Genomic DNA, 12,311 nt, shown 5'->3' with positions numbered 1-12,311 from the left:
ATTCATACAGATGTGTAATCATTTGATGATGTACTGAACAACATTCACTTAGACTGCATAAGTGATTATCACTTATCGAGTGAAATAGTCCGCATTTATGATTGTACATCATTAGTCATTTGACTCGGGATAACGTAAAGGCTCAACTTACTAGCATGTACCTTGAACCGCTTATCAACTCCATTGAGAGTCATCAGGTGGCGAGGTTGAGTGTAGTTTCAAAATACGTAATAGCCAATGTATTGTAGTCGGAGATCACCGCTCGCCTACAGATGAAGATATCCTGTGTTATATAATGAGTTAATACTTGAAGGAATATCTTTTCAGAGTAAGACAAGTGTATTTTAGAAAGGTATTCCTCATTTGCACATACAATGTCACTATTATTACTCAAAGATATATCATATCATTATCGAATTAATTTGCGAATCTCGATATATCAATGATTGTAGATTCAATCGATATATATGAGTTCAAGAGACCATATTATACGCTAATAATAACATAAGGGTATCACTGATGGTGCCTACAAAAACCATATTGTACGCAAATAATAATAAAAAGTTCTTGTAGCTAGGCACTATCAGTGATACATAGGGGATCATGTGTCGATACTACTAGATGCTCTTACAATGACTGATGGATGTAATCAGACTTGAGTTTTGATGTTCTTGATCAAGGGGTTGATAAAAAGAATGAGACAAATTAAGGTAAGCCTGAATAAGAATGAATGTTATTCTGAATCACATAAAGTTGTGAACCCACATGTGACGAACCATATCTTAAAATACTAATACTTTAATATTTGCATAAAAAATTAAAATTTTCTTATTAAATAATTTATTAAAAATATAATTATTAAATAATTTATTAAAAATATAACCTTATAATAAAATAACGGTCACCATGCATACTAAAATAAAGTTAATATTAATTCTCCACCATTTTAAATACGACAACCATAAAATTCAAGTTAAAACACCCACCATAATTTAAAAAATCCAACATAATATTTAAAAGTCTCAACTTACTAGTAACCAATACTAAGGCCTAAGATTAGAGAAAATAGTTTCAAAATGTGCATAATAAAACCATGTAAACTAGAAGGTCTATGGGTTTGCACAGCCACTGGCCCGAGCCTGCTCACTGGTCACTACCTCCACCAGCCTCCTCATCTACACAATCAATCATGTCTAGTGAGTTTCATGACTCAACATGCATAAAATGTGAATAACAAATAATACATAATAAAAAATATTCATGCAATTTAAACATAACTCGTACATAGCATAATTTAAGCATAAATATGTATAATGCGAATTTTCTGCATTAACATTTTCATAAAAATCATATTTTCGTGCTCGTTGTAGTAATCGTAATCTTAAATCATTTTGCGTAGATTTCTTTTCAATGCAAGTGGCCTACAACAAAAATTGTTTGATCAAACTAAACTACAGTACTGGATTGACAGGGATCACCACAGTTCTTGTACTGGATGTCCACTCCCTAACATAACATAATTCCTCCGAAGAGGTTGGAGATTTGGCCACAAGAAAAATCACATACCTCAAAAATATTTATTTTACACGTCATACATACTTATGAATGTCTTGAACCTCGTTCGATTGTCCTTGGACATACTACTCTAATATACTAAAATTTATATCCAAAACAGCCCCTAAGACGCATTCGGACACATATAACTCCCGAATTAAATAGAACTACTTATGATGTACCAATCGCCTCGGGACTCGACCGATACATAAAACACATCCTAACGTACTGCCCAAGGCCCTAAACCAGCCCCAAACCATAACCACACCTCGTACCATGCACGATGAACAATATAGACACAAGCTGCCAAAAAAGTGACACTATGACACCTATGCATTCCGTATGACTTCCTACCGATTCTAACTCGAACCAAGCTTGAACCAAGACATAGACTCGACCCTTAGACATCACTTAAGTCTCTGATCCAGCTCATTATAGCCCATAATGCACCACAGCCCATTAAACCACAAAACAATGTGATCCCTAGTCGTGCCTAAGCCCTACGCGTGCAAGCTGATATTCATGACTCCAACAGCTATTTCCACCCAACCGGATACTAACCAACCCACACTAGGCCTACCCAGGGACCCTAAGACCCCTCCTAGACCATAGAAATGATCCCTGGCCCAGCCTAGCAACCAAACCCACGCACAAACCCACAATCACCCCTTAATCATGTGTGAAGCTTCCTTCGCCTCCTACTGCACCAGCGGCCTAACAGCCCATTGTGGACCACTTAATGACACCTAAACACATCTCTTAACATGATCATACATAGCAGCAAATCAAAGGATCGGTCCAGTGAAGAGGGCGATTAAAAACTCGAAGAAACGTAGAAGTTCATGCATATTTCGTATCCAAAAATAGTTTTTGTGTCGTTCTAGCGTACATATGATCAAACTAACAAGTTTTCATACATAATTTGCATCAAAATACAGTATATAACAAGATTGATGGATAGAAGAAAGGTTTAGACATGCATTTACATTGAAACGCACGATATATCGAAAAAATGAACACAGGGAAGAACGGAGGCCGAACAGACACGGTTTTCTGCGTTTAATGGCTTGAAAAGTGACCAAATTTATCGAGGATGGTAGTGTGATGATCGGCTAAGCTTGCTGATGGAAGAAAATTAAAAACAATACAAGCCCTTATGTTGGAAACTCACGGCCAAGTGTGTTAAAATATTGTGTATGTTGTGTGTGTGCGTGGGTGATTGAAGGTTTTAGGGTAGGACTCTACCTTATATTTAAATAAAATAATAGCTAGGTAGTTAGGTTAATCAATCACATTTTAAATTACTAATTAAGCCCTCCGACTTTTAAAAGTTTATTAAATTAATATTTCTAAAAATTTTAAATTCTACTTATAATTAAATACTAACTAATTTAATTAATTAAATAATAAAAATAATTATTAAAATATCGTATTTCGAGTGGACGTATTTAAATATCTTATTTTTTTGAAATTTGCTAATTAAAATACTTAACGTCTTTATTTCACTCGATAAATTAAATTTAGCCCTTAAATGCTTAAATTTAAAAAATATTTTAAAATACTTAATTTCTCGGCTTAAATAAAAATGTAACTTTAAATATTTAACACCTTAATAGTCTCAGGTCTTCTCTCTCGGTTCGACATCAAATATTCGTTTGAAATATAAAACTTGTGAAAACATTTTAAATTGCATAATAAAATAAAAATACAAATATTTAAAATAATTTAACACATAACATTCATTACTTATATTTTTAATTAAATAAATATATTAACAATTATGCATGAGGTTTATGTGTACTAGTTTTGGACACTACAATTCCTCCCTCTCTTAAATAAATTTCATCCTCGAAATTAAGGCTTACCAAACAACTCTGGGTAGTGACTCATTATATCGGCTTCAGTCTTCCAAGTAGCTTCCTTGTCGAAATGGTTCAGCCACTTGACCTTGACCAACTTGGTAACTTTGTTCCGTAGTCTCATCTCCTCTCGTTCTAAAATCTGAATAGGTATCTCCTCGTATGACAGGTTCGGTAATAGCTGTAACGACTCGAAGCTCAGTACATGTGAATGATTCTGTATGTACTTCCTTAACATAGAAACGTGGAACACATTATGAACACCTGCATGACTCGGTGGCAGTGCTACTCGATAGGCTAATTTTCCCACTTTCTCGAGGATCTCGAATGATCCTATGAATGTCGGACTTACTTTGCCTTTCTTCCCAAATCTCAAACACCCTTCATAGGTGTTATTTTTACGAAGACGTGGTCTCCTACGGCAAACTCAAGGTCCCCCATTCTCTTGTCAGCGTAGCTCTTTTGACGACTCTGAGCAGTCTTCATCTTGTCCTGAATTTTGAGTACTATATATACAGTCTGCTGAACTAACTCTAGACCAAGTTCTGATCTTTCTCTGACCTCATCCTAGTGAATATGCGATCTTCACTTTCTTCCATATAATGTTTTGTAAGAAGTCATACCTATATATATGACTGAAAATTGTTGTTATAGGTGAACTCCACTAGTGGTAACTTCGATTCCTAGTTCCCATGGAAATTGATCATTCATTCTTGCAAACGGTCTTCCAAAATCTGTATCAGTCTCTCAGACTGGCCATCTGTCTGAGGATGTAATGATGTACTGAATAGCAATTTCATCTCCATTGCGGAATACAAACTCTTCGAAAAGGACGATGTGAACCTCAGGTCTCTGCCAAAAATGATGGTAACTGGGATCTCGTGAAATATGACTATCTTCCAGATATAAAGATCTGCATACTACGTCATAGAAAAGGTCGTCTTTACCAGCAAGAAATGCGCTGACTTTGTAAGACGAATCAAAGATTATCCAAATAGCGTTAGATCCTCTGACTTACCTCGACAAACTGACTATGAAATCCATGGTAATGTTCTCACATTTTCACTCGAGATAGGAAGAGGCTTGAGCATCCCTACTGGTCTCCGATACTCTGCTTTCACCTGCTGGCAAGTTAGACATTCAAATACAAAGCGTCAAATGTCTCGTTTCATTCTTGGCCACCAATATAGCATCTGGAAGTCTTTATACATATTGATGCCTCCTAGATGAATGAAATATGGTGCTGTATGCGTTTCTGACAATATATCTCTTGGAATTGTATCGTCCCTAGGTACACAATCGTTTCTCTGTACTTTACAATCTCATCGCTCACTGTATAAAGCTTACAACCCTTAGATTCATCTCTCGATTGCCATTTCTGCAATTTCTCATCAGATGACTGTCCACTACGGATACGGTCTATCAAAGTGGACTGCACTGTCAAGGTAGATAATCTAGGATAGCTGCCCCTAGGATAAACCTCGAGATCCAAGTTCTGCATCTCTAGCTGTAGAGGTATTTGTATCGACAGTTACGACATAACTCCTGATTTTCTACTCAAGGCATTGGCAACTAAATTGGCTTTCCCGAATGATAGCTGATATCACAGTCATATCTTTCACCAACTCTAGCCACCGTCTATGTCGCATGTTCAACTCCTTCTGAGTGAAGAAATATTTTAGGCTCTTGTGTTCTGTAAATATCTGACACTTCTCACAATACACATAATGTCTCCATATCTTCAAGGCAAAGACCACGACAGCTAACTCCAGATCATGAGTTGGATAGTTCTTTTCATGTACCTTCAACTGTCTGGAGGCATACGCGATGACTCGACCATGATGCATAAATACGGAGACTAATACGAGCTTAGAAGCAGCGGTGTACAACACAAAGTTTCCTTGCCCTGATAGCATGACTAATACTGGTGCTGTTACAAGAGCTTACTTCAAAGTGTCGAAAATCTTCTGGAAATCAACACTCCATATGAACATGGCATTCTTCTTCGTCAACGAGGTGAGTTGTACTGAAATAGAAGAAAACTCTGAATGAATTTTCTGTAGTAACCCGCTAAGCCCAAGAAACTGTGGATCTCTGATGCATTCTTCAGCTCAACCCATTCTTTCACTGTTTCTATCTTGGATGGTTCAATTTCAATGCTATTACTAGAGATAACATGTCCCAAAAATGCCACATCTAACAAAAATTCACACTTGCGGAAATCCGGGAACAACTTATGATTCTACAATACTTGCAATGCGGTACACAGGTGCTGGCTATGCTCCTCCTAGTTCTTCGAATAAATGAGGATGTCATTTATGAATATGATGAAAAAATGGTCCACGTAAGGCTGAAATACGCGATTCATGATATCCATGAATATGGCTGGTGTATTTGTCAATCCAAACGACATCACTAGGAACTAGTAATTCCCGTAGCGAGTTCTGAAGGCTGTCTTGTATACATATGCGCCTTTCACCCTCAGCTGGTGATATCTGGAGCGAAGATCTATCTTGTAAAACACAGAAGCTCCTTGAAATTGATCAAATCAGTCCTCGATCCTTTTCACTGTAACTCTATTCAACTCCCGATAGTCGATGCAAAGTCTCATGATTTCGTCCTTCTTCTTCACAAAGTGTACTAGTGCACCCTAAGGTGGACAACTAAGGCTTATGAATGCTTTATCCAATAGCTGTTGTTTGAGATCTTTCATCCTGCAGGCGCTAACCGATATAGTGCCTCGGATATTGGCATGGTATACGACATAAGATCTATAGAAAACTCCAACTCGCGCTCAGGTGGGATACCTACAATGTATTTAGGAAATACTTCTGGAAAATCTCTGACAACTGGAACATCTACTACTGTTTGACAAGTAGTAACATGGGCTGAAATATTGCTCGCCAAAAACATCTGGCACCCCTTAAGCATAAGCTTCCTCGCCTGAAGACATGATATCATCTGAGGCGTGCTGTTGCGTCCACTTGTCTCGAATACAAACTCATCATCACCTAGTGGTCTGACCCTCACTGATTTTCGTCGGAAATTGATTGAAACTCCATTCTTCGACAACCAATCCATTCTTAGAATGGTGACAAACTCGGGCATAAGCAATACAATAAGGTCAATATAGATTGTGTGGCCCTGAAGCTCGATACTCAAGTCTCTGACCACACCAGAAGCACACAGTTCCTCCCCGGATGGAACAGTCACAGAATAATTCACATCCAGCCTAGTGGGCTTGACGCCCAAATAATTCATAAAACCGTCTGATATAAAAAAAATGAGTAGTCCTGGAATCTAACAGAGCATTCGTGGCTACTCCCGCTATAAAGATCCTCCCAAAGATAATATTAACATACACTCAACCCAACAATTCTAAAAAAAGAGCAAACTTAATCACATGCACATGCTGAGTCTACTATCCTAAGGTTTTCATAAAAATTTCGAAATAAAATTCCAACTATGCATAATAAATTCTAATAAATAATACGGTGCTGAATAAATTATATTATATGTCGAGAGTGTAGTGTCTGGGTCTGCCTCCTCGGCATGCATCACAAAGACTCGGTTTTGAGTCGGCTGCTTCCACTGTGGGCAATTCTTTAGCATGTGGTTAGTGGAACCACACTTGACGCACATGCCAGAACCCCATAGACACTCTCCTTCATGCTTGCGACTGCACTTTGGGCACAACAGATATCCATTAGGCCTCTGAGCAGCCTTATAATGTGGTTTTTGTGCTTTACCCTTGTTATGCCCTTGAAACGACTTCTTAGTTGGTTGCTGAAACTATCACTGAGGTGCTTGTAAAGGCCTCTTGCCCTAACTGTAAATCTCGATGTCCTTCTGATCCTGTTCAACCGCCAAAGCCCTAGCCACTGCAACGACATAAGTATGAGGACCGGCTATGCGGACATCACAGTGCAATATCGACCGTAAACCATCCATAAAGTGTCTCAGTTTCTCTCTGGCGTCATTAGCTATCAGGGAACAAAGTAATACCCATTCTCGAACTTCCTCAAGAACTCTGGCACACTGTGGTCTCCCTACCTCAACGCCATAAACTCCCTAGTCAGTCGGGATGGTGCCTCATCAGTGAAGTACTTGGAGTATAATACCTCCTTGAAGCCTTCCCAAGTCAGGGTCTGCAGATTCACCAACACTGATGCTCCTTCCCACCATAATCGAGCATCATCCTTCAGAAAGTAAGTGGCACACCTGACTCTATCAGCATCATGTAGCTCCATAAAGGTAAAAATCACCTCTATGATCTTAATCCATCCCTCTACTACTATAGGATCAGTCGTTCTCCCAAAATCCTTAGGGTCCATCTTACGAAATCGCTCATACACTACCTCGGGCCTCGTCATTCTATCCACCTCAGTATTGTTCATCGCAAACTGTGCAAAGAACTGAGTCATGCCCGCAAGCATCTGAGCCTGAAGGTTTGGTGGTAGACGTGGAGGGGAAACTCTCTCATCCTCACGAGCCTCACGGCCCTTACGGTCAATAACACGTCTAAGAGGCATATTGTTCTACAATTCAACCCTACACGTAACCAACATGCATAATAGAACTATCATATAACATGCTAAAAACGATTCGAAAACTTAAACATACAGTTTAAAGAAACTAGTACTTAATACTTAATGCATTTAAAATCGTAAAAATTACAGACTTGAGGCGTGACTTCCTGAGCTTCTCGCAACCAATAGTAAGCACAACCCTATATCAGAAAACCTTGCGCTCTGATACCAACTGTGATGAACTGTGTCTTAAAATACTAATATTTTAATATTTGGGGAAAAATTTTAAAATTTTCTTATTAAATAATTTAGTAAAAATATAACTCTTATAATTAAATAACAGTCACTACGCATACTAAAATAAAGTTAATATTAAATCTCCACCATTTTAAATATCAGAACCATAAAATCCAAGTTACAAAATCCACCATAATTTAAAAATTACAACATAATAATAGAAAGTCTCAACTTTGTTAGGATCAGTTAGGGGGTAAATCGTTGAGCTACGATAGCTCGATTCTTGAAATATTGAACACCGATGAATTAAATCGAGTTTGGTTTTCAAACCAAGCGGAAGACACTCGAAATAATCATTCGCAGAAGCCGATTAAACATTTTGTAAAGAATTTAAAATATATGCAAGTTGAATGAGTAAAAAATATTTTGGTTGAAGCATTTTATCAAACACTTGGTATGCAATATTTTTGTATTTGAAGAACACATAAAATGATTCAACAATGTATCTTTAAAACTATGAAAATCATATGTAAATGCAATAAAAAAATAGACACAAATTTTTTTATGGATGTTCGGAGACTTCAAATGTTACTACGTCACCCCTTCTTCCACCTTGGGAAAGATTCACTAGAAGACTTTGATTTATACAACTCTTTTTACAAACCCACTCCGGAAGGGCATCACCCAACTAGAACTACTAGCTCTAAAGATTGCAAGTAGCACCTCATAATCAGCATATTATTTAATGTCTCATATGCAAAGACTACAAACACATTGTTTTACGTCTTTGTGTGAAGACTAACTCAACTAATATTTTAATTTCAACTCTCTTGTATATGTGTGAGTGATTGTGTGTGAGGAATTTATCCTTTACAGTGTACATCTCAAATGTATCATTACACAAGGGCTTGTGCTCTCAACTAGCTGATTTCTTCACGCTAATTGCCCATGATTTGAATAATCTTCAAAAGATCTTGTTTGATCTTCAATATGTTTTATTTATAGGCTCCAACATATATACGTTAGATACAAGAATATGATAGTTTGGAAAGTTTCTGTACTGTTTCTGAAATTGCAACGGCCAAATTCGCTTTGCTGGACATTTTCCCAAGTGGTCAACTCTGGTCAACTGGTCAACTATTTCAGTTCAACTGGTCTGTTTCAGTTCAGCTGGTCAGGTTCAGTTCAGCTGATCTGATTCAGTTCAACCGGTTCGGTTCAGTTTCAGCTGGTCTGGTTCAGTTTCAGTTGGTTAGCAGCTGGTTCAGTTCAGTTGGTCAGCACCTGGTTCAGTTCAGTTGGTCAGCAGCTGGTTCGGTTCAGTTCAGTTGGTCAGCTGCTGGTTCAGTTCATTTCAGTTGGTCAGCAGCAGCTGGTTCAGTTCAGTTCAGCCGGTGTGCTAAAATCAGTTCAGTTTGTACAGAACCAGTAGCTTCATCGTCATTTATCAGCATCTTAAGCTTCGATTCAGACTTTAACTTCTGAAGATGATTTTATTGGATCGCGTACTTCCAATAACCAAGCTAAGAGATATGACCAAAATATCACAACTGCTCATACCCAATTGATTTCTGTTTTCGTGCAATCAGTTTGGTAATTCAGTGATCCGTTAGACTTTGATAACATCCGAATTTGCTCAACTAACATGAATTACGACTTGTTCCAAATTGAGTTTTCTGATTAGTCATGTTGACGGATTGTCATATGAATCATCCAGTTGAGGGATATCATCAAAATATCAAAGCTTGCCAGAAATTCAGTTTATGTAGAATTCAGTTTCAGTTTGCTTCTTGTGTTAATAACTTCACACTTGAGTCACTACAAGAAAAATGTCATACGACAACGGTTAAAACAACGGTTTTTAACCGTTGTCGTAGCTATTTTAAAACTGTTGTTAAAGCCAGTGTTGTTAAATGGTCCTCTCAAAGACAAAGATTTTTCACCATTGTCGTAGCTACATTTTGCAAAACCGTCGCAAATGAAAAACTGTTTTGCGACTGTTTTGACAACTGTTGCAAAAGATATTTGCGACGGACATTATACCGTCGCTAAATGTAGCGATGGTTTAAAATAACCGTCGCTAAATATAGCGACGGTATTCATGTGCAAACTCGTCTCTACTTAGCGACGGTTTTTACATTCCGTCGCTAATATTTTTGGTAAAATAAAAAAAATTAAGAATTTAATAAATCTGTGTTTTGAATTAGTACAATCGTGTAAGAGATAAAAAAATTTAAGTGTCGTGAAGTGATAAAATCGTGTAAGAGATAAAAATTTTAATTGTTTTGAAGTGGTAAAAAAATCGTGTAAGAGATAAAAATTTTAAGTGTTGTGAAGTGGTAAAATCGTGTAAGAGATAAAAATTTTAAGTGTTGTGAAATTGTAAAATCGTGTAAGTGAGAAAAATTTTAATTGTTGTGAAGTGAAGTGGAAGGAATTGAAGCAAATTTGCATGTATTTATAGAGAGTGGTGGAAGAAAATGGAGGGAAGTTTAGGAGGGAACGAATTTTTTTGAAAATGGCGACAGTTTTACTTAAACCGTCGCAAAATTATAAATCGGCGACGGTTTAATCTAAACTGTCGCTAGTTATAGCAACGGTTTATTTTCATTTGTCGCCAAATTTAGCGACGGTTTGGTAAAACCGTCGCTATTTTTAAACATGCGATAGTTTTTCTTTAACTGTCGCTAAATTTAGCGACGGTTTAAATTACACCGTCGCCAATTTATAATTTTGCGACAGTTTTCTCAAACCGTCGCTAATTTTAGCGACGGTGATAGTAACAACCGTCGCTAAATATCCACAAAAAACGGTTTTCTCTAAAAACGTTGTCGAATGTCCAAAAAAAATACGCTAATAGACAAAAACCGTTGTTAAAAGTGTGTTGTCGTTTACCATTTTTCTTGTAGTGAGTATATATGTTAGAAACACAATTTTGTTAAAATTAAAATCAAGATTCTGAACAAAATCATCCCATGTTGGAAATGATGACTGACAATTACGGCAGCTCGAGGAAACATACAAATAAAGGGGAAAAAAAGCAGAAACAAGCACAACACACAAAATCAACTCCCAAAAAGCAATACACAATCTGCAATTTTGATAAATAGTTTTGTACCATCTCATATTCGATGATTGTTTTCACCTTATCAACATGAGTCTTTTCAACATGTTTATGTCTCCACTCACATATAATCTGAGAAACTTCACGTGATGTCACTCATCCCATAATTGCTCCAAGTCAATCACACTTAATTTTGGAATTCTTATGTACGAACTTTCGAAAAGAAAATGCGTTTTGTTGATATGAGTATTACTTATCAAATGTTTTATACATAGAATTTTGATGTGAGATCGGTTCATTCATACTCTATGTCGCCAAATCATTGATGAAATTTTCATCTTTCAGGTATTAATCACCTATCTTATAGACCATATGTCACCTTGAGAATTTCAGCTCCGGGTGGACATTTCAAGTTTCAAGCACAAATTTAGTTCTTAAGCTAATATTATTCCAGCTTTAAACACACAATTTCCAGCTTATATTTACGTTCTTCACTTCGAATTTCTAGTTTTGTTATTATTTCCATTTCAATTGTAATATATATATATATATATATATATATATATATTTTTCGTTCATTAATTACGAAGTTAATTCGATTGTCATTGTTGAATTTAAATCCAATTACCATCATTTTTATAAATAGTTTATAGTTTTTCAATGTCTAATCGAGAAAATTATAACAAATGGTTAAATTGAAACTTAATTTTGGTTATTTTAGAAGTTATATTTTTACATTTTGACACTTACATTCTTGGTACGCTCGCAACCCAAATATTGTGCAAACGACGTCTAACCTAGATGGGATCCGACGCATTTTGGGGTGGTTCCGAGCCCAATTTTCCCTTGATGAAGCAACTCTTGGGATTGACCAAATCTTTCGCAGATCCGTCCCATTGTCATCATATACCATACATAATATAAAAAATCAAGATAAAAAATCATTTTAGATTTTTCACAAAAAAGTTAATATCTATGCATGAATTGCTTACCCAATGATAGTTGTATTTTTAAAACTTTAGTTTCCAAATTATCAAACTACTAATTTATGTTTTTGAAAAGACAATT

The 12,311-nt window shown here is 36.6% G+C and overlaps 1 protein-coding gene across 1 annotated transcript; it reads right to left on the bottom strand.

The window, feature by feature from the left end:
* Window positions 1-6,122: 6,122 nt before the first annotated feature.
* Window positions 6,123-7,837, bottom strand: LOC142531743 (uncharacterized). Its single transcript, XM_075637995.1, has 3 exons — window positions 7,467-7,837; window positions 7,244-7,383; window positions 6,123-6,682 (listed from the first exon to the last, which is right to left on the bottom strand). The coding sequence occupies exons 1-3, from the start codon at window positions 7,835-7,837 to the stop codon at window positions 6,123-6,125; spliced, it is 1,071 nt and encodes a 356-aa protein (XP_075494110.1).
* Window positions 7,838-12,311: the final 4,474 nt, after the last annotated feature.

This window comes from Primulina tabacum, chromosome 17 (assembly GCF_025594145.1).
Source record: "Primulina tabacum isolate GXHZ01 chromosome 17, ASM2559414v2, whole genome shotgun sequence".
Classification (NCBI taxonomy): domain Eukaryota; kingdom Viridiplantae; phylum Streptophyta; class Magnoliopsida; order Lamiales; family Gesneriaceae; genus Primulina; species Primulina tabacum.
Note: the sequence above shows the minus strand (reverse complement) of the source record. Positions and strands in the feature narration are given on the sequence as shown.

What these genes read in the sequence shown, in the direction of transcription:
- LOC142531743 (XM_075637995.1), bottom strand. Translation starts at nt 7,837, where the DNA reads ATGACTCAGTTCTTTGCACAGTTTGCGATGAACAATACTGAGGTGGAT. An exon ending in AGGGAGTTTATGGCGTTGAG is followed by an intron (nt 7,384 to 7,466) that starts GTAGGGAGACCA and finishes TAATGACGCCAG; the next exon opens with AGAGAAACTGAGACACTTTA. An exon ending in GAAGGACATCGAGATTTACA is followed by an intron (nt 6,683 to 7,243) that starts GTTAGGGCAAGA and finishes TTTTTATATCAG; the next exon opens with ACGGTTTTATGAATTATTTG.